General features: G+C 43.4%; 1 protein-coding gene across 1 annotated transcript in view; it reads right to left on the reverse strand.

Annotated features, from left to right (window-relative positions):
* The window catches only part of LOC115799322 (NACHT, LRR and PYD domains-containing protein 14-like), a 39,102-nt gene extending 11,554 nt beyond the window's left edge, over positions 1–27,548 (reverse strand). The window contains exons 1-7 of the mRNA XM_030756421.1: positions 27,432–27,548; positions 20,109–20,319; positions 16,568–18,336; positions 13,510–13,686; positions 12,082–12,255; positions 8,313–8,486; positions 3,402–3,596 (exon numbers count right to left, since the gene is read on the reverse strand). Of these exons, the coding sequence (XP_030612281.1) occupies positions 3,402–3,596; positions 8,313–8,486; positions 12,082–12,255; positions 13,510–13,686; positions 16,568–18,336; positions 20,109–20,319; positions 27,432–27,493 (2,762 nt within the window). The 5' untranslated portion in view covers positions 27,494–27,548. The remainder of the gene's footprint in view (positions 1–3,401; positions 3,597–8,312; positions 8,487–12,081; positions 12,256–13,509; positions 13,687–16,567; positions 18,337–20,108; positions 20,320–27,431) is intronic.
* Between the last annotated feature and the right edge of the window lie 246 nt (positions 27,549–27,794).

The following is a 27,794-nucleotide window of genomic DNA, read 5'->3' on the forward strand; positions in this document are numbered from 1 at the left end:
GGTTGTTCTTATTTTCTTCAATTAATGATGAATAGTAAGATGTCCTAGATTTACAGAGGGCTTTTTTTCATAGAGCAACAAACTCTTTAGACAATAACAAATAAAACAGGTTTTTGAATTTCCCAATTATGGTGGACAAGACTAAGAGTCAGGCTTTCAAAAGAATTAAAACTTTGTCTGGGTCTTTGATTAATTAATAAGCTGGAATGGAAGATTGCTGCTACTCCTCCTCCTCAACCTGTGCTTCGAGCATTCTGACAGTTAGTGTGACTCAGGGGTGCTGATTCATTTAACATATTCATCCTGCTGTATCCAGGTTTCTGTAAGGCAGAATAAATCAATACGTTTATCAATTATTAAACCATTTAAAAACATTTATATCATTTACTAACAGGGACTTGGAAGAGAGAGAACCAAAGAAGGCCGCACACCAGAGCACTCCTGGAAAAGATTTTAATCTAAGCAAACCTTCAAAAATGTGATGTTTCGGATCAACATGCCCTTCTTCAGGCCTAATGAGGTAATGTCATGCACATGTATTTTTAGCGCCCTCAACGTGGACCAGTGTAAGCTCAGGCACTAGACATCTACTAGGCTTGGTACTAGGAGTAGTTGAACTTAATTGATCACCACAAATTGTTGAATGGATGAACAAACAACAGTTTATTATCTCACCTCTCATCAACATAGAGACAATTGTACAGCACTGTTAAATAAAATACATAAAACAAAATGAAATGAGAGTTCTAGTTTCCAGAAAGAAAGAGTTTCCTTTGTATATTGTTCAGAGTTTGGGTTTTCCGTCATTACCCAGGTAGTGTATGTAGATGCATCTTATCTGTAATCCCCTGGACACTGTCCAGTTCAGGTTCACCTAGGGATGGTTGAGTCCGGCTGGCTACACTGTCTCACCATCCACAGTCACCATGGACTGGCCTCGCCATCACAGATTGAAGGTTACTAAAAACCAATCTACACAACAGTGTAAAAAGTAAGCATCTCTGTTTGTGGTCTAGTCCAGAGGTCCCCAACCCCCGGGCCCCGTACCGTTACCAGGCCGTGGGTCATTTGGTACCGGTCCGCGCAAGACTAAATAACTTACATTATTTCCGTTTTAGTTATCTGAGACTGAATGATGTTTTATTTTGAAAAATTGGCGGATCCTCTCCATTACATCCGTCTATGACTCTCTCTTGACGTGTGTCAAGCCGCTTGTCTCGGTCACGTGATAGTCACCGCTAAAATTAAACCCACAAGCTTCGCTAGTTCCCGCACCTGTCTAACGAAATAGGTTGGTTGACATACGTTACACTCATTTAAATATTTGAGTGCTCAACAAGAGTAGAAAAGCACCATATATGAACTAGTCCAGTTACCATTTTTATTTAGCAACACAGGGATCGCAGTGAGGCGGACCCAGCCATCAAGCTGGCTCTCCGGCGCACAGCACAGCGGCTCTGCAGCCACTCTCCATGTGAAATCAAAGCTTGTATTGGTGTGTGCTGGCCAAACCCAGCCAACCCACAAGCTAGCAAAAATGAGCACCAGAGAAACAAGCTCAGGCCTCACACTGATTCAGCGTTATGGTGAGTTGTATTTTTCATGCGCTTTATACAGTAAAAATTGCCTCAGTCGAAGTCGCAGAAATCGGATTTTCACTTTAGTCTGATGGCTTCTGCAGGTCTAAATTTTTCCTGACATTAATTCCAAAAAAATTATCACCTAAATCAGTCAGATTTCACCTACCTTGGATGAAAAAATCTTCTCCCAGTGTAATACATTTCCAATTAAATGTGATCCATAAGTCGAATGAGTTTAACGCTAAAGCCCTCCTCAGCTCCCGTCCGCCCACTTCCATACTCAACAAGAGTAGAAAAGCTTGTTCATGCACAACTACACACACTAACGCCTTGAGATCGCTTTAGTGTCTCTATCAGTTCATAAGGCTTCCTTTCCAATACCCAGTCTTTTGTCAACAAAATGAATGAGATATGACCGAGAATAACATCCAGTTGCATGGAAAGCTGTGTGATGGTGATTACAAAGGCCCGGTTGGATGACAATATTCCCAATGCAACCATTGAGCTATTAGTTACTAGTCGGCTACTCTGTCTGCTTGGTGCACATCCACGGACATTATATAGCCACACTGCTGCCCAGACATCGAGTAGCTGGCATTGAAATGTAGACCATGCTACCTCCCAAGAGAGCTCACAGCCATCCTCATAACAGAGCTTCACATTCCACCCTGGGCTAATTGTTGGAGTTATGGTATAAATTCCATTCTGTTTATTATAAATTATCATATCTTCTGTTTGTATATTTTCTATAAGTTGTTTTATGTGCATATGATACTGTTGTTTTTATGTTTGAAATGGGAACACGTGGTAACAATTTTTACAAAGGAAGTTGTAGTTACTTGCAGGCTGCTCTCGGCCTGCAGAGAACACATATAGGATACGTGTCTCGTATACGCCATGTTACATGCGCACATGTCACAGTATGCTTACGACCATATATGGTAAGGAAAAAGCCAAGAATGTTGTTTATTACATGTTGTAAACTGTGTTTGATGTAACCCACGTGATCTTATTGTGAAAATCCGAATAAAAGCGCTGCGCAGGAAGCAGTTCGCCAGGACAGATAACTTCCGCTCAGCTGAGAGCTGAGTTCAAGGAACGGATCTCTCCTCCTTGCGCAAGTTTGCGCAAGAGTTGTGTGTTTGTCCTCTGAGTTTTTAAAATGATCTGAACCTATCACTAATGTTTAGCTAGCACTAGAGGAGCTGCAACATCATTAGCAGTCAGTTGAATACACATGCAGAGGGAGCTGTGATTGTGGCAGATTACATTAATTGTGCAGATTTAAAGACTGTGCTGCCCATATTATATGAAAATGTGTATTTCCCAAACTGAGAAAATAACATCTTGATCAGGTTTACACCAACATCCTGGCAGCATATAAGGCTGCTCCATCGCCACACCTGAATTCATCTGATCACATCTCTCTGAACATGACTCCATCCTACAAGCCTCATGTATATAGACTGAAACCAACTGTTAGAATCATGCAGGTCTGGAATGAGAGCTGAATTTCAATGCTACAGGACTGTTTTGAAAATACACACTGGGAGTTGTGGGGTTAGACTTAGAGGAATAGTGCTCCTGTCTTTTGTCTTACATAGCCTTCTGCACCAAAAATGTGCTGATCACCAAGACCAAGCTTTGAAATGTGAACATTGTTCAGTTGCAGTCAATGGTATAAACCAGAGATAAAAAAAAAACTCTACCATCAAGATCCTCAGTGTGGATCAGTATAATATCAGCCTTATGTCTGCAGTATAGTGTCAGCATAAATTTTGCATCATATTCATCTCAGCACAACAAAATATGGTGACTGACCTCAGAATTTCAAGTCCACATTGTGAATTCTCCAGAAACTCACACAGCTGCTTCACTCCTGAATCCTGCAGGTCGTTGTTAGTTGAGAGCAAAGAGTCGTTACCCAGATCCAGCTCTCTCAGATGGGAGGGGTTGGACTTCAGAGCTGCTGCCAGATAATCACAGCTGATCTCTGACAAACCACAGTCCCTGAATCTGTATAAAGAATCAAAGATGTGAGTCATTCAGTGTTTCATAATCTGTTCAGAGCTGAAGAAGGTTCAGAATGTAGAAGTTTAGAAAATGGAAACTCCAAACAGCTGAAGCCAACAGGATGCAGCTTCAAACAGGAATCCAAACTGTGCAGAGTTTTCAGACTACCGATGCAGCCACTTTGTTTTTGGAGATCTGAATCTCTGTTCTAGGACTAAGTCATTGAATAATTTCTTCTAGTTTGTCCAACAAGACAGACTCAATATTGGAAATGTGTTCTGGCTCCTGTGTGACTTACATGTGTGATAGCCCATCTGGCTCTCTCAGATCACAGTACTGAAGAGAGGTCAAACTGAGCACACAGTTGTTTCAGTCTGGACCAAAGACTCTATCCACAGGTTTCAGACTGCTACTTCCGCTGTACGGTTTTATAATTCCGGTTACCCAAACTCAGAGCCAGAGTAAATGACAAAATTCAGTTACTTTGTGCTGTAACAGGCGGCTTTATTAGTTGGAACTTGAGCTCGGGTTCAACTTGTGCTGTTGTCGGTTGTCACTACATCAGTCTGTACATTTTTTGAAAATATTTTATTCTGTAAATTTGTTCTTTTTCCCCAAAATTATACTACCCAGTTGCACATCCTATTACTGTATTTTTTCCTTATGTTTTAAGTTTTCCTTTATTAATGTACAGCCTCTTATTTTTTTACATTATTTTATTTATAGTGTGACACTACAGCATACAGCCTACACAAAGCTTAAACAATGCCTGCCTTCGTGTAAACATGTAGCAGTTAGCAAGATGACAGCTGCGTGTCTCCTCGATCACAGCCTTCGGCCAGTCTAGTGTTTCTGTTTCAGTGATCTGAACACTCTGATATCCAGATAAGTGACATACCTTCCACAGGATAGCTGCCGCATCACTACGTGATTTCCCTAATCGGGCGATACAGGAACAGCTGACTGTCTCCACCACTCCACTTTCCTTTAGCATGACTTTCTGTTGGCCGATGCTCTGGCTTGGCTCTACATCTGCTTTAAGGAAAATAACGTTGCAATATATCCACCTCTGATGTGGTACCATTTAGGCCAGGTAAAAGAAACTGCAGTGTCATAATGTTTAAATGAACGGCAAGTGTGTAAGCCCATAACCGTAAACAACAGCGCAAACGGAAGTAAACTACCGGCTTCCGCTATGAATTAGGGGTAATGGTGCAAAGTCAGGAATACTGTGGATACTGGAACTGAGGGACTGCCTTAAATTGTCCCCACTGAGACTGTTTAAAGGCTCATGTTTTGACTTGCACGATCTATTTCAAAAACACGAACTATTTTCCCCAGTGAGAAGCCCTGGATTAGTAAAAGAAGCTCTCTTTTTATAAGGTAGAGAATAAAAAGATTGAGGCACATAAACTCATTTGATTCCAGCTTTGATATCACTGATTTCAATGAATAGCTTGCTGATTTTAGGAATAATTGACATTCAGGAGTACACTGACACAGTGATTGCCTACTTCACCAGTTGCATTGATGAAGTGACAGACCTCAAAACCATAAATGTTAGGGTCAACCAGAAGCCATAGCTGACAGGGGAGGTTTAAAGGCTCATGAACGCCTGAAATGCTGATTTTAGAGCAGAAGACTAGTTAGGCCTGAGGACAGTTAAGGCCAACTTGTCCCACAGAATCAGGAAGCTAGTCCATCACTTCAGTGATAGCAGTAACTCATGGTGCTTGTGGCAGGGGATACATACAACTCACCACTGAAGACTTGTGGCTCCACCTTATTGTTGAATGAGCCAAAACAATGTTTTGCTCAGTCTGAGGTGCACAACAACCTGCTCAGATGTTCCCCTCCTGAAAACCAGGTGTTGTGGCTGTCCCCAGACAGGGTGAGGAGAACATTAAACAGGATAAAAGTCTGCAAAGCTCCGGGTCCTGACAATGCACCAGGTTTTGTGCTAAGGGACTGTGCAGGGGATCTTCCTGATGTCTTCACAGACATTTTCAACATCTCCCTGAGTCAGGCTGTTGTCCCAACATGCCTCAAAACCACCACCATCATTCCTGTCACCCACCTGTTTCAGTGACTACTGTCACTACTTGCCCCCACCTCTATCCTCATGAAATGCTCGAATGACTCGTCATGCAACATCTCAAGACTGCCCTTACACCCCCAAGACTGCTATGTCAGAATGCTGTTTATTGACTTTGCTTCAGCATTTAACACAATTATCACTCAGCAGCTCATTCTCAAACTGGACTGGCTGGGCTTGAACACCTCCCTGTGCAACTGGCTGCTGGACTTCCTGACCGAGAGACCACAAGGTTGGCAGAAACACACCATCACTCTGAGCATGGGGTCCCCCAAGGATGTGTGCTTGGCCCTTCCTCTTCACACTTTTGACCCATGACTGCATTCTGTTGCAAAGCTCTAACATCTTCGTCAAGTTTGCGGTTGACACAACTGTTATGGGTCTCATCAAGAACAATGATGAGACAAACTAAAGGAGAGAGGTGACGCATCTAGCCTTGTGGTGCAGCCACAACAATGTTTTGCTAAACAAAGAGACAAAAATAAAAACAAAAACAAACAAAGAAGGCAAAGGAGATGGCTGTAGACTTCAGGAGAGCATGCCCCCAGCACTCCCCCCTGACCATCAACAGTGCTGCTGTGGAGAGGGTGAGCACCATCAAGTTCCTAGATGTGCATGTCACAAAGAGCCTCTCCTGGATTCTCAATGCCACCGCTGGCCAAGAAGGCTCACCAGAGGCACGGTCAAGATCACTGTGACCAGCTGTATCACAGTGTAGCAGAGGCGATTGCTCTAAGACTGCAAGGGAAGCTCAGCTTCCCCTAAAATGTCAAAAAATAAGTGATCAAACATATACTGTTGTGCGTACATGTCATTGACTAAATATGCGCTACAATGCCCTCAACTTTTGTTCAGAATCAGCTTCTTATCACTGGTAACGACACGGCTTTCCTCTCACTCATTCCTGCAGCTTCACAGTGCTTTAAACAGTGTGGACACTGAGCGTCCGCAGAGTTCAATAGCAAAGCAAAGAGTGCAGCGAAACGAGACGAGTCATTGGATAAATGCTGGGCTTTGTCCCGCCCATCGGACGCTCAGCGTCTCTGGGGGTCTGTGGGGCAGTGGGCTGGCCTCGGCTGGCCCGGACGCTCAGCTTCTGCATGATGATTGGATGATCTGTCTGAGGCTGAATACCTTTTTGATTGACAGCGAAATGAGCGAATCAGCGATCTTTTGGTGTAAACATCCGTGGGAGCATTTTTAAATTTTCATTCTGTTCCGAGTTGAACCGGAGACTTTCCTAAACCTCTTAGCGTCATTTTCTTTGTTAAAAACGACTAGCGACAAATCGAGCTTCTATTTCTGGTGGTTTTTTTGTAGCTGCTTGTGTTTGGAGACTGACTTCTGTCACTCTTTCTTACTTCTATCGCAGTTTCTGTCCAGCGGGTGCTGCTGAGCCCCTCCACCGTCACAAAGCACTCACAGGCGGACACACTTCACACTAGCCTCGCGCCAGTCCCAGCTAGCAAGATAGCTAGGTAGCAAGCTGCACATAATGGCAGACAGTTTGAATGTTGTGGACCGGAGTTGGACAGTGCAATGCCTCAGGTGTACAAACTATTGTCATTAGTGGCAACGATTGGAGCTACATCTGCAGGTGTAGAGAGGAGCTTCTCCTCAAGTCTTACACCCACAACACCATGGGCCAAGGCCGTTTAAGCAGCCTACCTCTGCTGGCCATTGAGAAGACACTAGTCAAGTCCCTGGAAAAGAGGCCTTGTTGGTAGACAGGGTCACAGATCATTTTCTTGAAAAGGAACGGAGGGTAGAATAAATAAACCGACACATTTTATGATGTAGGCCAAAATTGAGCTTCCCCTCCTTGAAAGACCAGCATCCGCCACTGCAGTGTAGTATGGTGCTTGCTCAGCATCTTGCTGCAGGACCCTCTAGTGCATCAGGATAGCAGCTGAGAAGATCATTGGTTGAACAATTAATTAATGGTAAGACTTCTTTGAGCAGTCACAAAGGAATGGAGTATATTAGGCATGATCCTATTGGCAAACATCTTATTAGCCTACTGTGACATTTGTTAGAAAGAAAATACATAAAATAAATAAAGTTCCAATCAAATATTGTTAAGTAACAATAAAGTTCGAAAGAAGAAAGAATGCAGAGAAATGTGCTGATTTAAAGCGTTTGAAGTGCTTCAGATGATATCTGTCCACTTGATGAATGTCAGCTCTCTAATGCAGCTTTGATCTTCACAGTCTGCTTTATGAACCTCATTCTAACCCTGAATGTCAGAGTGTTCCTCCTTCTCTTTGCCATCATTCATGGTGGCAGTGGAGGACATTTGGATGTTGGACTGTGTTTTGGATGTTGTGTGTCTGTTTTGTGTTAGACTGCTGTCTGTAAAGCAAACAGACGTTTTGGTTTGGATTTCAGTGTCAGACAGACTTTAAGGTGGAATGAAGTGTTTGAGAGTTTCACAGTGAATTATCCAGTGGAGGATTTTTCTTCTCCTTTGAAGCTTTGAAATGTCAACATTGTTCTGCTACAGTCAATGGACTAAAGCAGAGAAGAAGAACACAGACTTTACCATGAAGATCCTCAACCTTATGTCTGCAGTTTAGTGTTTCACATCAGATTCATCTCAGCACAACTAAAACATGGAGACTGACCTCAGAGTTTCAAGAACACATTGTGGACTCTCCAGAAAACCACACAGATGCTCCACTCCTGAATCCTGCAGGTTGTTGTGTCTGAGGTCCAGCTTTCTCAGATGGGAGGGGTTGGACTTCAGAGCTGCTGCCAGATAATCACAGCTGATCTCTGACAAACCACAGTTCTTCAATCTGTATAAAGAGTCAAAGATGTGAGTTTATTAGAGAAAGTTTTTGCTTGAAATCAGTGAGTCCTTCATAATCTGTCCAAAGCTGAAGAAAGTTCAGAATGTGGAAGTCTGGCTCTGTCAGATCTCAGTACTGAAGAGAGGTCAAACTGAGCACACAGTTGTTCCAGTCTGGACCAAAGACTCTATACTGGAACTGAGGGACTGCTCTGACTGCACCCACTGGGACTGTTTAAAGGCTCATGTTCTGACTCAGATCATCTATTTCTACTTCCATTTCTTTTGGTGAAAAATGGGGATTCCTTTGAAAACATGAACTATTTTCCTCAATAATGAGCCCTGGATTAGTAAATCACTGAATTCAGAAGAAGCTGTCTTGGTATGAGGGAGAGAATAAAAAGGCACATAAGCTTGTTCAAAGAGATAAATAGATAAAATCAGGTCTAAAAGGAAAGCATTGGATTAAAGGACACTCATGGCTGGCTTGGAAAGGAATGAAGTCCATGATGGCGATGCAGAAAAAGCACAAAAGGGTATTTTTTTTTCCTGATAAAGCTGATGCTGAGTCACCAGCAGAGTCAGACTCATTTAATTTCAGCTTTGACCTAATTGATTTCACTAAAGAGCTTTCTCACTTTAAGAAAGGAGTGGTAGGCTCTAAGCTTCAAACTCATGAGGTGTTCGTGTGTAAATCTCCTATGCCTCTTTTCCACTAGTACCTTCTTAGGATGACTCGACATGACTCAGAAACATCTGCACCTCCTCATTAGACCACGGTGTTGGTTTGTGTGCTGTCGGGTTTTAAAAATGGCACGGTTGATTCTGGTGAAGGAGTTGCTCTCATGACTCAGCTAGTGACAACACTCCCTGGCCAATCAGTGACATGCTATTCTTTGATGTCACATTTTCGGATCACCTCTGAGAAAGTGTTAGTGTAGCTGCCCTGTAGGCAGGAACAAGAAAATGCAGGATTTGTCCTGAAATTGGGAAAAGTGGTTGGCACTATTGCCTTAAAGCAAAGAAGGTTGTAGTTTGAAGCTTCTTGGTCAGCTGGGTCTTTGTGAAGTTTGGATGCTCTCCTACAGTCCAATGAAATGCTGCTTAGGTTCACTGGTGCTTCTAAATTGGATGCAGGCATGGATGTGAGGGTTTGTGCTTCTGTCTCTCTCTGTTGGCCCTGTGATGGACTGCTTACCTGTTCAGGTATGCCCTATAACAGCTAGGGCACGAGCTCCAGCCCTGTGAGACTAAGCGGAATAAAGAGTTCCCAAAAATTATTTATACATGGCTTGAAATTCCCCAGTTAACAGTTTGGTAGATTGCTATGAAATTCTAAACACATCCAGCAATTTTATTATAACTGAAAGTTGATCCCTGCTGAGCCAGAGCACTGGGGATTTCTTTTCATATACAAATTACAACTGCAGCACAGTGGTGTAGTGGTTAGCACTGCTACCTCACAGCAAGAAGGTCCTAGGGTTGACTCCATGTTGGCTGAGGCCTTTATGTGTGGAGATTTGTGTTCTCCGTGTGTCTCTCCCTGGGTTTTTGTTGGGAAATATTTTTATCACCCAATGCTGACATTTAAATGTATTATTCCTACTTCTGTTTATTTCCAACTAAACTGCTTTCTACACTGTAATAAATGCATATTGTGTGTCTAAAAGTAGTAGGAAGATTTGAGGCCTGTTTGAATTGATCTTATTTGTGTTCAGGCCCCAGAAGCTCTGCTACCCCTCCCTAACAGTCTGCTGTGGCCCAGCAGGCCATCTCAGATCATACTCAAAGCATACTCATCTTCTGCTCTAGCCCCGTGTTGAACCTGTTGCTCATTCAAATTCATGCTTAGGGGTCTCAGCTCATAAAACTGCCCTTTTTGGGTTCGTGTATAGGACACCAGTCATCCTGTTTGCCCATTTCTCGATTTATACTGGTAATAGGGATAAATCTGTCCAGTGGACCTAACCATAGGCTACCTTGCTTATGTAGCACAGGCAAAGATTTTGGAAATGCAAATCAAGAAAGTGTAAATCTGTCTAAGAAACAAGTCTAGGGGCAAATTGGGCCCCACTTTCTCCCTCATATCTGGTCTGTGTCAGTGTGAGCAGCTGTAAATCCTTCTCCAGGAGTACCATAGGATGGCCACAAGGAGGTTGTTTCTGACATTTATTGTGATGAATTTTTCTTACTGTCTTGTTGATGTATTGAAGATGCTCTGGGATGTTTGTGCCTTTTTAGATAATGTCAGTAGAATTAATGACAGTTTCTAATGTATGCTTACAAAGTGCAGACTCAGCACAAATCTTAGACAAAGAAAGGGAAAGAGTATAAATACCACGGTTAGAAGAGGAGAGAAGATGGAGTGACTGTCTTTGTCCGTGTTGTCCGTTTTTCCAGCAACTACTAAGGCACAACCTCCCGGAAGGGTTTCCTGCTTTTACTTTTTGCTTTTTATCCTTTGTTTTTTGTGTTTGTATATTTCTAAGTACTAGTAACTTTTTGCAACAGAGCTTGCTCATCGCCATGGATCATTTGGACAGTTTGATTTTATTTGGACTCATACTTAATCTCTGCACAGGCTCTCCTCGGTCTGAGGGAGTGATGAGGAAGCCGGGGCATGATCAACAGGTTCTTTCTTCTTGTCTGTTACTCTGTGTGTGTGTGTCTCAGTCTTCACTATGCTACTGTCTATGTCTTTTTAACTATTTGTGTGCTACTAAGATGTCTAATAAACAGCCTGCATCAGAACCTGCTCAACCCTGTGATTTGTTGGTAACTATGGTTTTAATTGGGTTTTAATTTGCGGTCAAAAAGGAACATGGAGACCCTTAAAATGTATCCTACATTTTCTCCATGTACTCCGGTTTCCTCCCACAATCCAAAGACATGCAGTTAGTGAGGTTAGGTCAATTGGTGAGTCTAAATTGCCTGTAGGTGTGAATTTGATTGTGAATGGATGTCTGTTCTTCTGTGTTAGCCCTGTGACAGGCTGGAGACCTGTCCAGGGTACACCCTGCCTCTTGCCCTGTGACAGCTGGGATAGGCTCCAGCTCCCTGACGACCCTGAACAGGATGGACAGAAAAATTACAATCTTTAATGTAAACCTAGTGGTAAGCATTTTATAGCCTACTGTAACCTTCATTACACAAAAAAGTCCCATAAGGTAACAATAATTCTCTCATTCCAACCCTGAATGTCAGAGTGTTCCTCCTTCTCTTTGCCATCATCAATGGTGGCAGTGGAGGACATTTGGATGTTGGACTGTGTTTTGGATGTTGTGTGTCTGTTTTGTGTTGGACTGCTGTCTGTAAAGCAAACGGCCATTTTGGTTTGGATTTCAGTGTCAGACAGACTTTAAGGTGGAATGAAGTGTTTGAGAGTTTCACAGTGAATTATCCAGTGGAGGATTTTTCTTCTTCTTTGAAGCTTTGAAATGTCAACATTGTTCTGCTACAGTCAATGGACTAAAGCAGAGAAGAAGAACACAGACTTTACCATGAAGATCCTCAGTGTGGATCAGTATAATATCAGCCTTATGTCTGCAGTTTAGTGTTTCACATCAGATTCATCTCAGCACAACTAAAACATGGAGACTGACCTCAGAGTTTCAAGAACACATTGTGGACTCTCCAGAAAACCACACAGATGCTTCACTCCTGAATCCTGCAGCTTGTTATCTCTCAGGTCCAGATGTCTCAGATGGGAGGGGTTGGACTTCAGAGCTGCTGCCAGATAATCACAGCTGATCTCTGACAAACAACAGTTCTTCAATCTGTATAAACAATAACTTTTATTTATTAGACAAAGTTTGTGCTTGAAATCATTCAGTCTTTTATAATTAGAGCTGAAGAAGGTTCAGAATGTAGAAATTTGGAAAATGACTTCTTCTTCTTTGTCTTCTTGTTCAGCGGCTGACAGCCAACATAAAGAAGTATAACTGCCACCTAGTGGCTGCAATGATGATATGAGAGTCCAAAATGTGAATCTTGGAGTCATTTTTGACCAGGATATATCCTTCAATGCACATTAAAAAAATATGTAGGCCTCTTTGTTTTTGTTTTGTTTTTTTTGCATTTGTGCAATGTTTCTAAAATTAGAAACATACTGTCTCAGAGTAATGCTGAAAAGCTGATTCAAGCAAATTATTACTTCCATGCTGGACTATATGTCAGGGTTGGCTGTGGCAAGCAAGGCAGAGGCATATCTGTCAAGTCTCCCGTTTCGGCCGCGAATTCCCATATTTTACCCCTCTGCCTGGGTGGCAGTTCTCGTGAGGTTAGTGCCGACAGTGGGAACAAACCCAGAAAAACAACTGGAACTTGGCTGGGCTCAGTGTTGCCAACATAGCAGCTTTTCAGACCCCCGTAGCGACTTTTTTTTTTTCCCTCCAAAAAGCAACAAGCGACAAATTTAGCGACTTTTTACATTGACGTCGGCGACTTTTGGAGATAGACTGGAAAGCTTTCTTACTGCATCCGTTCATACGCTTCACCCAGACCTTGCTTCGACTCCATCCTCCAACCCCCGGACCTCACTTAAACACAGAGCCTGCCAACCCGCTCCCTTTGCTCCCATCCTCGGATCTTCGGCCTTTATCAACCTTTGAGACAGGTGAGAGCAATTTTCATACACAAGTTAGCAACAGCGGCCCAGATAAAGGAGGAGGGTTAAACGTAGCTAGCAGTCGCACCCCACATGTTTTAAAGTGTTTTAATCAAATTTGATATTCTAACATTAAACAATATGGGACAAAATTGATCTATGTAATGTGGGTCTAGGCAAAGCATTAAAGTTATTAAGCGATTTCATAAACTTCATTTGTAGTTCTAAACATATTTAGGGTGTTTTTTCTTTACTTTTTGTCTCTCCAAAGATGTTTTTTCTCTCTTGGACTAAAGCAGAGAAGAAGAACACAGACTTTACCATGAAGATCCTCAGTGTGGATCAGTATAATATCAGCCTTATGTCTGCAGTTTAGTGTTTCACATCAGATTCATCTCAGCACAACTAAAACATGGAGACTGACCTCAGAGTTTCAAGAACACATCGTGGGCTCTCCAGAAAACCACACAGATGCTTCACTCCTGAATCTTGCAGCTCGATGTTGGAGCTCAGGTCCAGCTCTCTCAGATGGGAGGGGTTGGACTTCAGAGCTGCTGCCAGATAATCACAGCTGATCTCGGACAAACTACAGTCCCCCAGTCTGTATAAAGAATCAAAGATGTGAGTTTATTAGACAAAGTTTGTGCTTGAAATCATTCAGTGTTTCATAATCTCTTCCGAGCTGAAGAAGGTTCAGACTCTAGAAATTTAGATCCAAACAGCTGAAGCCAACAGGATGCAGCTTCAGACAAACACAACTGAGAAAATTCAGAAAAAAAAAATCTCATCTCAGAATTTTTAAGATTAAAGTCATACATTTATAATAATAAAAAACTAAAAACACTTGAAAAAGTTGTGCTTTTCTGTGCCTCCTCTGATGTGATTCCCAGCTAATTAAATATTTATTCCTTTCATGTATTCCTTAGTGCATTAGTTTCCTCCTAGTCATGTTTGGTTATTGGCATTTTATATTGTTTCATGTGTTTTCCTTATGTACATTTAGTTGCAAAAGTGTAGGTTTGGTACATCCAGGGGCGGTAATTCATAAATATTGGTAGGAATATAACTGCCATCTTTAGACCTTAGTAAGGACATCTCCCTACTATATGTAATTAATCATACCCCATGATTGGTAGGGACATAACAGCAATCACTTGATATTGGTTTGATACAGCCCCTACCTAATTCTACACCCCTGCTTAACTGGTTCTTTATTTTCCCAGTGGCCTCGGAGTTTTGTTCTCCCTGTGTTTCTCCATCAGTGTTTCCTCCCTCTTTTATCAGTTCTTAGGATTATTCATATATTCAGTGTGCCCTTTGTGCTTCCACCAGGTAACTCATTATATTTCAAATGTCTTGACATTTTTCCCCAGCTTGATTTATTTGCCGCACCCAAGTTTGTTTGGACTCAAATTGCATCAATAATAATGTCTGTGACTCCACCCTTTCTGTTTCCCCTGTTCACACTAATAAAATGATCCTCTCCTATGTGCTTTCTGGTGAATTTCACCATGTTTGTCTTCTCTACTGAGAACCAGAACCATTTAGTTGCCCACAGTTGTTTAGGGGGCGCCAAAAGCAGATCATCTGCCTCCATCTCCCCCAATTCCAGCATCCTCCTGTCACACCAACCCTCCGCATGTCTTCCTTCAATACATCCACAAATCTGTAGTGGCAGTAGCTCAGCAGGTAGAGCAGGTCACCTACTGATCGGAAGGTCAGCGATTCGATTCCTGGCTACTCCAGGCTGCATGGGCAAGATATCCTTGCTCTCCAATGCAAGCATTGAGTGTGTGTGAATGTTAGATAATAAAAGTACTTAGCTTAGTTAATCATGGAAGTGCTTGTATGAATGGGGTAAAAATATAAACATGTTGTATAAGCGCTTTGAGTGCTCAGACAGAGTAGAAAAGTGCTATATAAGAACTAGTCCATTTATCATTCCTCTAAGGTCTGCCTCTATTCCTCCCATCTGGGAGCTCAATCTCCAGCATCCTTTGTCCAATCCACTCTCCCTCCTCAGCACATGTCCAAACTGTCTCACCCTTGCCTCTCTGACTTTTTCTCCAAACTCCTCACCCTGAGCTGTCCCTCTGATGGACTCATTCCTAATCCTGTCCATCTTGGTCACTCCTTAAGCTTGGCCTTGTGTGTTTTTGTCAGAGCCACCATCTCCAAACCATACATCATGATAAGTCTCACTACCATCTAGTAACCCTTCCCTTTTAATCTCAGTATCATATGATGCCTTTAGGATCAATTTACTTCAAAATGCTTCAGTTAAACAAGCTGACAGTGATCACACAATCGCCTGGACATCACCTCAACCATTTACTGAAGTTTGCTGAGAACAAATAAGAGGAGTCCTGGGTTTGAATCCAGCAGCTGGCTGGGGCCTTTCTGTATGGAGTTTGCGCTCTGGGTTGGGATTGGGCTACTGTGGGGCTGACTCAAACTCCCCTCCTCAGCTAACAGTTCTGATAAGAGCTCGTAGTCATCTGTTATCATTAATGTAGCAGCTGGTAGACTGTAGATAGATCAGCGTCCAGAGCAGCGTGAAATGATAAACTTTATCTGTTCTACGGTTACATTTTTTTCTTCTTTCTATTGTGTTCTAGCTGCACAAACTGGCATTTCTTCATACTGGAACAAGGTATTTTTTTTTCTATTTTCTATTGTGTGACTCTCATTTGATATGCCAGTTCTAATTAAGCTTCTTAATATACAAAACACTGTAATAAATAAAATAAGGCCTGATTTTGACAGATAGCATTGTTAAAATTTCTTTTGTATTAAAGCATCGTCCATCCATTCATCTATTTTCTTTCTACCCTGTAAGGGTATCGTGCCTCTTTCTAGGGAAAGAGGCACGATACAAACTACACAGGTCACCAGCCAGTCACACGGCTAACACAGAGAGACAGACAACCATTCACACTCACATTCATACCTTCAGGCAATTTAGAAACATTACTTAACCTAACCCCATGATGGATGGATGGATGGATGGATGGATGGATGGATGGATGGATGGATGGATATTTATGTTGTTGAGGATACTGACAGTGTGACGGTATGTAACGTGTTTCTGCAGTGAATGAAGATGACTGTTCCCAGAAGTCTTTCCTTCTCAAGCAAATGTGTGAACCACACACACACACACACGCACACACACAAAGCTGCTCCAGAACTTTCCATGAACTAAGCAGGAGCAGAAGGTACTTCATACAACTTCGCTATAAACAACTAATATTGTTAAGATTAAGATTTAAGATAGTATTTATTTGTCACATGCACAGTTATACACAGTACAATGCACAGTGAAATGTATTTTGTACCTGCAACCATATATACACACATATAAATAAGAAGAATAAAAATAAAAATAAGTAATTCACACTATACACTATACTCTATATACTATATTGTAGATTTTTTTAATGCATTTTTAGCCACTGAAGAGACAGGAAACTAATACTCACTGAGCCTTTCTGCAGTTCATCACAGCTGGGATCAGTCTCAGTCGTCCCATCTGTGATGTTTTGTACTTCTTCAGATCAAACTCATCCAGAACCTCCTCTGACATCTGCAGCATGTAGGCCAGAGCTGAGCAGTGGATCTCAGAGAGTTCCTTCTCTGATCTGTTCTCTGATTTCAGGAACTCTTGGATCTCCTGATGTACTGAGTGATCTTTCATCTCCATCAGACAGTGGAAGAGGCTAATGCATCTGTCGGGAGATGCTTTCATCTTCCTGCTCTTCAGATTCTCTTTGGCTCTCTGGATGATTTCTGGACTGATCTCTGTCTGGCCGATGAAGCCTCCTAAGAGCGTCGGATTGGACTCCAAAGAGAGACCATGAAGGAAGCGAACAAACAAGTCGAGACAGCCATTTTCGTTCTTGAATGATTTTATCACTGTTTCCTTCAAAAAAACATGCAGAGGAGTCTCTTTGTGTTCTTTCCCCAAGAAGTCCTCTATCACCTTTGTCTTCCTGCTGGTGTAACAGTGGAACATGTAGACTGCAGCCAGAAACTCCTGAATGCTCAGATGAACAAAGCTGTAGACTGGTTTCTGGAAGATCACACTCTCTCTTTTGAAGATCTCTGTACAAACTCCTGAGTACACCAAGGCCTCTGTCACATCCAGACCACACTGCTCCAGGTCTTCTTGGTAGAACATGATGTTTCCTTTCTCCAGATGTTCAAACGCCAGCTTCCCCAGCTTCAGAAGAACTTCCCTGTCAGCCTCCGTCAGCTCCTGTGGACTCGTCTCATGTCCCTCATGGTACTTGTTCTTCTTCCTCTTTGTCTGAACCAGCAGGAAGTGTGAGTACATGTCAGTCAGGGTCTTGGGCAGCTCTCCTCTCCTCTCTGAGGTCAACATGTGCTCCAGAACTGTAGCAGTGATCCAGCAGAAGACTGGGATTCTGCACATGATGTGGAGGCTCCTGGATATCTTCATGTGGGAGATGATTCTGCTGGACAGCTCTTCATCACTGAATCTCCTCCTGAAGTACTCCTCCTTCTGGGCGTCAGTGAAGCCTCGAACTTCTGTCAGCCTGTCAACACATCTAGGAGGGATCTGATTGGCTGCTGCAGGTCGGGAAGTTATCCAGACGAGAGCCGAGGGAAGCAGCTTCCCCTCGATGAGGTTTGTCAGCAGCTCGCTGACTGATGACTTCTGTGTGACATCAGACACAAGCTTCCTGTTGGTGAAATCCAATGAAAGTCTGCTTTCATCCAGGCCGTCAAAGATGAACAGAAGCTTCCAGACAGCGAGCTTCTCTGCTGGGACCTTCTGTAATGTTGGATGGAAAACATGGAGCAGCTCCAGAAGACTGTACTGCTGATCTCTGATCAGGTTCAGCTCCCTGAATGAAAGCAGCATCACCACACTGACATGTTGGTTCTCCAAGCCCTCTGCCCAGTCCAGACTGAACTTCTGCACTGAGAAGGTTTTTCCAACGCCAGCGACGCCGTTGGTCAGAACCACTCTGATGGGTCTCTGTTGGTCAGGGAAGGCTTTAAAGATGTCGTGGCACCTGATTGGACTGTCATGGAGGGCGTCTATCTTGGAAGCTGTCTCCAGCTGCCTCACCTCATGTTGTGAATGAACCTGTTCACTCTGTCTCTCTGTGATGTAGAACTCAGTGTAAATCTTGAAGAGGGTTCCACTTCCTGTTTGATCACTTCCTTCAGTCACATGTTCACATCTCATCCTCAGACTGATCTTATGTTCCTCTAAAACGTCCTGCAGACCAGAATCCACTGAAAGACAGAAAAACACTGAGACCAAAGAGAAAATTAATCTTAAATTTTTTTGTGAGGTTCTCAGTCATTCAGGTCATGGCAGTCTCTGGAGCTTGAAAAAAAGCAACAGTACTTCTTTAAGTTTCTTGAATATGATTCACCTCTTATCCAAAAGGCTTCAGTTCTAAAACCAATTGATGGAGAGTCCCAGGTACTTAAACCGCGGTGGGGTTTGTCCCCTGGACATGTCCATTGGCCCACTATTGTTTATGTGCCTAATCACGTGCACCAAGGTGTGAAAATAGACCTGGGTCATTACACTTAGCAGGCTTGGGTGGAACCACTGTGAGACTTCACCCCACCCTATCAAGTGACCTATTGTGGTCACCTGAAGATAGGTGTGAGTGCTGGTGGAGGCATCTGTGATAGGAGCTCAGAACTGCAATATAAATGGGGCACAGTTGGTGTCATAATCCACCACCTCTGCTCATAGATGATTGTTCACAGTGGACAAAGATGGCTTCTTTAATTCTTCTTTCAAACATCTGTCTTCCCAGTTCAAAATGTTTACAGAGGGCACTCTTTGAGGATGCTATCCTCCTCTAGGTGCAGATGTTTAGCTGAGTCCTGTCCTGCTTTTTGTGGTGGCTTTTCTAGCCAAGAGTTTTACTTTACACTTCTTCCATGCAAAGGCTGTGGTGGGTGACACTGGGGAGCCCATGGTGCATCCATACTTCTGTCTGTAGAAACCATCTTTGCATTTGAAATATGTTGTGGTAAGGCAGAGGTCTAACAGTGTGCAAATCTTATCGAGGGTAAAGCTGGTTCTGTTTTGTAAAGAACTGTCTTGCTGTAGTCATTTTTTGACAGTCTCCACAGCCTCAGTTGTAGGTATGTAAGTGAAAAGTAAAAGCACATCAAAGGAGAGTATGGTTTAATCTGGATTCAGCCCTTGTTGGTAAAATCTGTGGCATTTTCAATGTGATGGGATATGTTGCCCACAAGCGGAGATAAGCTGGTGGCAAAGTGCTCAGAAACGTTGTAGGTGGCTGAGTTTATACTGCTGATGGAACTGGAAAATAAAGCTCTTAGTTCCTTAAAAAGGATAGTACCTAGCCACTGGTGCAGATGTGTGGATGATACCTGGGTCAAAATCAAAACCCAAGAACTAGAATTCATCACTAACTAAATCAACTCAAGGGATATAAACATAAGTTTTACCAGGGAGGATGCCAAGGACAATAGGTTACTGTTGCTGGGTCAACGAACACCTCCAGGGGAATTCATTCACTGGGGTTTAATCCTTTGACACAGAAAATGTCATCGTGTCCCACCGTTCGTGGACTTCTGGCAATGATTACCATTATAACCTTCCTTTTGATGTGAGGCACAATTTCTCAGCTTTCAGGAACCATTTGAATTTGTCCCATAGGACAAACAGTTGTGTAATTCCAAGAGCGCTTACACAGATGTGTTGGCAGTGATGCACTCAGTGTTAATGGCTGTTAAAGACAGGTGTACTGTATCCTTGCAATGGCCTGATGTTAAGTGGTCCAGTACTTGGGACTCTGTACTAATTGGTTTTAGAACTAAAGAAGCCTTTCAGATGGGAGGTGAAATGTCTTCAAGAAACTTAAGTCCAGTAACTTTTTTCAGGCTCCAGAGAAAACTCTTAAATGTGGGACCAACACAAAAAGAAGTCCAGTTTTCACAAATGAGTCCATCAGCAGACAGATGTTCAGTCTTACTTTGTCCACAGCTGCTCTGACTGGCTGTCTGCAGTCCAGCTCTGATTCTGGATCTTTTTCCACACTGGGGACAGGAGGAGTCTCCTGATGAAGCAGACTGGTCCCAGTGTGAGGAGATGCACTGTCTGCAGAACCAGTGTCCACAGCTGGTAGAGACCGGATCCTTCAGGACGTCCTGACACGAAGCACAGCAGGACGGCTGCTCCTCCACACAGACACCGCTCCTCTTTCTCTCTCTGTGAACACATTTCTTTATCACTAAAACCATTTGCTGACTTGCTGAAAAAGATTAAAGCGCCTTGAAGTGACTGTTTGTTGTGATTTGGTGCTATATAAATGAAATTGAACTGAACTGAAATGAAATGTGGCAACACTGTCCAGAAGCTCTGATGGTCACAGAGAACAGAAAAACTGGAGATATTTTTCTGTTTGAATCCAGCATTCAGGCTTCAAGTTGGCTGTAATTAAACCACTCCTTAAAAAGCCATCACTGACCCAGCTGTCTTAGCTAATTATAGGCCAATCTCCAACCTTCCTTTTCTCTCAAAGATCCTTGAAAGAGTATGTTGTAAAACAGCTAACTGATCATCTGCAGAGGAACGGTTTATTTGAAGAGTTTCAGTCAGGTTTCAGAATTCATCACAGTACAGAAACAGCATTAGTGAAGGTTACAAATGATCTTCTTACAGCCTCTGACAGTGGACTCATCTCTGTGCTTGTCCAACAGGACAAGCACAGATACTGTTGATACTGTTGACCATAACATTTTATTACAGAGATTAGAGCATATTATAGGTATTAAAGATTCAAACCACTGCAGTGGTTTGAATCATATTTATCTAATAGACTCCAATTTGTTCATGTAAATGGGGAGTCTTCTTCATACACTAAGGTTAATTATGGAGTTCCACAGGGTTCTGTGCTAGGACCAATTCTGTTTACATTCCCTTAGGCAGTATTATTAGAAAGCATTGCAATTTTCATTGTTATGCAGATGATACTCAGCTTTATCTACCGATGAAGCCAGATGACACACATCAATTAGTTAAACTGCAGGAATGTCTTAAAGACATTAAGGCCCGGATGACCTCTAATTTCCTGCTTCTAAATTCAGATCAAAGTGAAGTTCTTGTACTTGCACAAATCTTAGAAACATGGCGTCAAACCAGATACTTACTCTGGATGGCATTACTTTGGCCTCCAGTAACACTGTGAGAAATCTTGGAGTCATTTTTGACCAGAATATGTCCTTCAATGCACATATTAAACAAATGTGTATGGCCGCTTTTTTGCATTTGTGTAATATTTCTAAAATTAGAAACATCCTTTCTCAGAGTGATGCTGAAAAGCTCATTCATGCATTTATTACTTCTAGGCTGGACTATTGTAATTCATTATTATCAGGCTGTCCTAAAAGCTCCCTGAAAAGCCTTCAGCTGATCCAAAATGCTGCAGCTAGAGTAATGACAGGGACTAGAAAGAGAGAGCAGATTTCTCCCATATTGGCTTCTCTTCATTGGCTCCCTGTTAAATCTAGAATAGAGTTTAAAATCTTCTCCTCACATACAAGGTCTTGAATAATCAGGCACCATCTTATCTCAAAGACCTCATAGTACCATATCACCCCAACAGAGCACTTCGCTCTCAGACTGCTGGCTTACTTGTGGTTCCTAGGATACTTAAGAGTAGAATGGGAGGCAGAGCCTTCAGCTTTCAGGCGCCTCTTCTGTGGAACCAGCTCCCAGCTTGGATTCAGGAGACAGACACCCTCTCTATTTTTAAGATTAGGCTTAAAACTTTCCTTTTTGATCAAGCCTATAGTTAGGGCTGGATCAGGTGACCCTGAACCCTCCCTTAGTTATGCTGCTATAGGCCTAGTCTGCTGGGGGGTTCCCATAATGCACTGTAGGGCTGGGCGATATGGACCAAAACGATATTTTCAAGCTGAATGGCGATAACGATATATATACGATATATTTTTTCCTTCCCCAAAGTTCTAAACAAAAAGGCATTTCTGAGTCAAAGCTACTTGTGTCACGGCTCACCGCTGTGCAGGCAGGAAGGAGGACCCCAAAATGCAGAACTCCAGGACGGGTGGAATTCACTCACACGCTTTATTTACACAGTCTTACAAAAATAAACATGAGCTCTCCCTAGAATACACCTGATGGGGGAGAGACGTGAATCTGACTTGACTTAACTCGGCTTGACCTAACTCAACTAGACATACATGAGAAACAGCGGGGAACAACCAATGACATGACCACAGGCATAGAAAACACAAGGCTTATATACACAGGAGATAATGGACAAAATAGGAAACAGCAGGGAGAGAAACACAGGAAACAAACTAAACCCAAAGCCCACAGACCAAAGACCTACCAAAATAAAACAGGAAGGAACCTAACATTGTACACGCAGACTAACACCTAGGGACAACACATAAGCACAGGAAGACACAGAAACCATAATAAAAAGAACTACACAACAAGAATGGGAGGCAGAGCCTTCGGCTTTCAGGCCCCTCTTCTGTGGAACCAGCTCCCAGCTTGGATTCAGGAGACAGACACCCTCTCTATTTTTAAGATTAGGCTTAAAACTTTCCTTTTTGATCAAGTTTATAGTTAGAGCTGGATCAGGTGACCCTTAGTTAAGCTGCTATAGGCCTAGGCTGCTGGGGGGTTCCCATAATACACTGTTTCTTTTCATTCATCTTATTTACTTTGTTTATACTCCACTCTGTATTTAATCATTAGTTATTATTAATATCTGTCTCTCTTCCACAGTATGTCTTTTGTCCTGTCTCTCCCCCCTCAGCAGATGACCCCCCCTCCCTGAGCCTGGTTCTGCTGGAGGTTTCTTCCTGTTAAAAGGGAGTCTTTCCTTTCCACTGTCGCCAAGTGCTGCTCACTTGGGGGGTTGTTTTAACTGTTGGGTTTTCTCTGTATTATTGTAGGGTCTTTACCCACAAAACAAAGCGCCTTTAGGCGACTGTTTGTTGTGGTTTGGTGCTATATAAATAAAAGTGATTTGAATTGAATTGAATATTTTTCTGTCTCAAGTTTTGAATAAACTATAATCCATTTCTCTCTATGCCTGTTAGGTCCTGCATAATGAGTCCCATCCCGCCTGCCACACATGACCTCATGACACTGCTCTTCCTGTCTGCCTGCAGTTTGCTATATCTGTTTCTAATGTATGTAATTCCTAAAGTATGCTGTTTCATTCATGAATTCTTTTGGATTTTTACTTTCTTCGACTTCTGCATTGACCCCTATTAATGGTTAGTTTCCATTTTTTTTTCAAGTCTGCCTTGTGAGTCCTGCATTTGGATAATTTTTACCAAGACATGACCCAGCTCTTCGCTCTAATTCTAGTTCTAATTCTAATTCTGCCTTTATTTTACTTAAAGTAAACTTAAAAAAGATTTTATATGCTGTCAAATAAACTTCTTTTATATTACAGAACTGAATAAAAGAATAAAAAATCTGAATCAGCCAGACAAAAAATAAAATACATAAAAAGATTTGTAATGGGGGAAATAGGAGAGGTTAGTCAAAGTGCTGTTAGTAAAGTCAGTGAGCATGTGTTCAAAGTCTGATGGGACTAGCTTAAAAAAGATGCAGCTGTGGTCTGAATTTGAACATCCTCGGTGGCATCGTTCTTGAGCTATGGCCAACATTAAAGTTTTTCTGGAACTTGACCTCTGACCTTTACCCTTAAGTCAAGGTCATTGAGCTTCAAACTCATGAGAATTTTAGTAGATACATCTATGGTGTGGATTTGACCAGTCAAAGTTAAATTGTTCTCCGGTCATGGCGCTAAGGCTATGAAAACAGTTTGAATTCAACATGGAGCTAAAAATCAGCCTGTTAGTGAAGCTTTACATCAAAGAAGAAGAAGAAACAGCCTTTATTGTCCCACAGAGGGGAAATTTGGGTGTAACAGCAGCCGCAGTTATTATAAATATAAATAAAGATATAATAATTTACACTATTAAGAAAAGAATATATATAAAATCAACAAACAAGATTAACCTTAATACTACTAATAATAACACTATATACAATGTACATGATGTGCCTGTGTGTTGAACCTTAACAGGCCGGACTATTTACAGTATATTATATATTATCCTACATTGTGTAGGTTATTGTGGTTTTTGTTGGGAGCAGTGATGGTTATAAAGTCTTACAGCCGCTGGGAGGAAGGATCTGCGGTAACACTCCTTTGTGCATTTAGGATGCAGCAGTCTGTCACTGAAGGAGCTCTCCAGCTCAGCAACAGTTTCATGCATGGGATGGGAGACTTTGTCCATCAGTGATGTTATTTTGGTCAGAGTCCTTCTGTCTCCCACCACCTGCACTGAGTCGAGAGGACATCCTAGGACAGAGCTGGCTCTCCTGATGAGCTTGTCTATCCTCTTCCTCTCAGCTGTAGACAAGCTGCTGCTCCAACATACTGCTGCATAGAAGATGGCTGATGCCACCACAGAGTCATAGAAGGTCTTCAGGAGTGTCCCCTGCACTCCAAAAGACCTCAGCCTTCTCAGCAGGTAGAGTCTGCTCTGACCCTTCCTGTAGAGCGCATCAGTGTTATGAGTCCAGTCCAATTTATTGTTTAGGTGAACACCCAGGTACTTATAAGAGTCCACTATCTCAATGTCCACTCCCTGGATGTTCACCGGTGTCCGTGTGGTGGGTCTGCGCCTGCGGAAATCCACCACCAGCTCCTTGGTTTTAGCGGCGTTGATCAGGAGGTGGTTCCGCTGGCACCAGTCCACAAAGTCCTGAGTCCACTGTCTGTACTCTGAGTCATCCTCACCTGTGATGAGGCCAACTATGGCAGAGTCGTCAGAGAACTTCTGCAGATGGCAGCGTGGGGAGTTGATGGAGAAGTCTGCAGTGTAGAGGGTGAAGAGGAACGGTGCCAGCACAGTTCCCTGTGGGGCCCCCGTACTGCAGACCAGCCTGTCAGAGACACAGCCCTGTGTCCTCACGTACTGTGGGCGGTCAGTGAGGTAGTCCAGTATCCACTCGGAGAGGTGGTGGTCCACTCCTGACAGTTCCAGCTTGTCTCTCAGAAGTCCTGGTTGGATGGTGTTAAAAGCACTGGAGAAATCAAAGAACATGATCCTCACAGTGCTTCCAGGCTTCTCCAGGTGGGTCAGAGCTCGGTGCAGGAGGTAGATGATGGCGTCATCCACCCCGATGCCAGGCCGGTAGGCGAACTGCAGCGGGTCCAACGAAGACGACACCATGAGGCGTAGATGGTTGAGGACCAGCCTCTCGAGGGTCTTCATTAGATGCGATGTCAGGGCTACCGGCCTGTAGCTGCTAAGATCCTTTGGATGTTTGGTCTTTGGTACCGGTACCACACAGGAGGTCTTCCACAGTTGTGGTACTTTCCCCAGCTTCAAGCTCAGGTTGAACATGTATCCCATGATGCCACACAGCTGATCTGCGCAGCACCTCAGGAGCCTGGAGCTGATGCCGTCTGGACCAGCAGCCTTTCGCACCTTGATCTTACGTAGCTCCTTCCTCACATGATGAGTTGAGAGGGACAAGATGGAGGGGGGGGATGGGGGTTGTGAGATGGAGTCCTCAGAAGTGAAGGGGGTGGGTGATGGCTGAGAGCTGAGAGGTGTGAGGTCCCAAGAAGAAGAAAGGTTGGCAGTCATTAAAGATGGTGGGGCTGACAGCAGGGGGGACTGGGCTGGGGGAGGGGTGGGTGGCTGGTCAAACCTGTTAAAGAACTGGTTCAGGTTGTTCACCCATTCTAAGTCTCCCACAACCCTAGGGCTTGGTTTGTGGCCTGAAATTGAGTTCAAACTCCTCCAAACCCCACTGATGTTGCTCTGCTGTAGCTGGTCCTCCATCTTCTTCCTGTAGATGTTTTTTCCATCCCTGATTTTCCTTCTCAGATCCTTCTGCACGGCTCTCAGCTCCTCCTTATTTCCTGATCTAAAGGCTCTCTTCTTCTCCTTCAGGAGAGCCTTTATTTCAGAGTTGATCGAGGGTTTGTTGTTTGAAAAACACCGTACCCTCCTGGTGGGCACAGTGTTTTCCACGCAGAAATTGATGTAATCAGTGATGCAGTCCGTGATGCTGTCGATGTCCTCCCCATGAGGGGCACAAAGCTCTTCCCACACAGTGGAGCTAAAGCAGTCTCTCAGAGCTTCTTCAGTCTCCTCAGACCATTTCTTCACTGTGTGTGTCACAACTGGTTCTCTGTGTACCAAGGGTTTGTACACAGGCTGGAGATGAACCAGGTTGTGATCTGAGCCCCCCAGGGGAGGCAGAGGTGATGAGCTGTATGCCTCCTTGATGTTGGCATACAGTAGATCCAGTGTGTTGGTATTCCTGGTGTGGCAGGTGACATACTGGGTGAAGGTGGGGAGAGTGGAGGACAGGGAGACGTGGTTAAAGTCCCCTGAGATCAGAAAGAGGGCCTGTGGGTGCTGTGTTTGGAGTCTGCTGGTAGTAGCATGGAGGACATCGCAGGCTGCAGCAGCGTTAGCAGAGGGCGGCACATACACAGTTATCACAATAACATGTGAAAACTCCCGAGGAAGATAGTGCGGCCTCATACTAACAGCGAGCAGTTCAATGTCCTTACTGCAGAGCATCTCTTTGATGGTTAGATGTCTGGAGTTGCACCATCTATCGTTCACAAACACAGCCAGACCCCCGCCCCTCTTCTTACCACTCTCCTTGGTTCTGTCGGCACGGATCAAATGAAAGCCGTCCATGTTTATGTGTGAGTCCGGGGTTAGCTCGGTTAGCCACGTCTCCGTCAGGCACATGAGGCTGCTCTCCCGGTAGCTCCTTTGATGTCGCGTTAGCGCCGCCAGCTCGTCCACTTTGTTGGGAAGAGATCTCACGTTTCCCATGATGATGGACGGGATGACGGGCCTGTACCTTCTCCCCTGGCAACGACGACCTATGCCCGCACGTCTCCCGCGTCTCTTCCTTCTCAGTTCGCGGGGAATATCGAGTCGTTCTGCAGGAGTAGGCACAGCGGAGCTCCCGATGGAGATCAGCTGGTCCCGAGAGTAAACAATAGGAGCCTGGCCACTCTCGCAGTCTCCAAACATAAACACCATAAAAAGGGTAAATAAAAACAAAGTTTTCCAGAAAAAAGTCTGCTCCATCATGAGGAAAAAGAGCAGAAGATACAGAAACACAAAAACACATCTAATACTAAACAAAATGAGAAAAAACACGGAATTAGTGCGGAGCTGCTGAAACTGGCTGCCTGCTCGCGCGGCGCCGGAAGCGACCATCAAGAATAAATTCTGACATTGGCAGGATTCATTTTTAAACATGACTAAATGTAATTCTCTTACACTGTTGGTCCAGGTCTATTACTGAATTGTTGAGGTCTGTCTTTGGATTCGTCACTCCTCATAGATGGACAGCTGGATCCTGGAGACCCTGGTCTATCCTCCTCTTTTTCCACATTCATCTTGATGTCTGGGTTATGATTGATCTGGGAGGTAAAACCACAAGCATTCAGTTAGTACTCAACGCGCACTGCACTGAGAGGTATTTCTTATATTCTCAGGTCAGTTAACAGGAGGATAAAACACTCTCACCACAAACTACAACCTCAATATGAGCGTGAGCACAGGTGTTGCGTAACAGTACAACTCCTGGCTGAGCTACTGCTACATTAGGTTTTCCATCACTAATAAAGTGCTCATGAGTGG

The sequence above is a fragment of the Archocentrus centrarchus genome, chromosome 20 (assembly GCF_007364275.1).
Source record: "Archocentrus centrarchus isolate MPI-CPG fArcCen1 chromosome 20, fArcCen1, whole genome shotgun sequence".
NCBI lineage: Eukaryota > Metazoa > Chordata > Actinopteri > Cichliformes > Cichlidae > Archocentrus > Archocentrus centrarchus.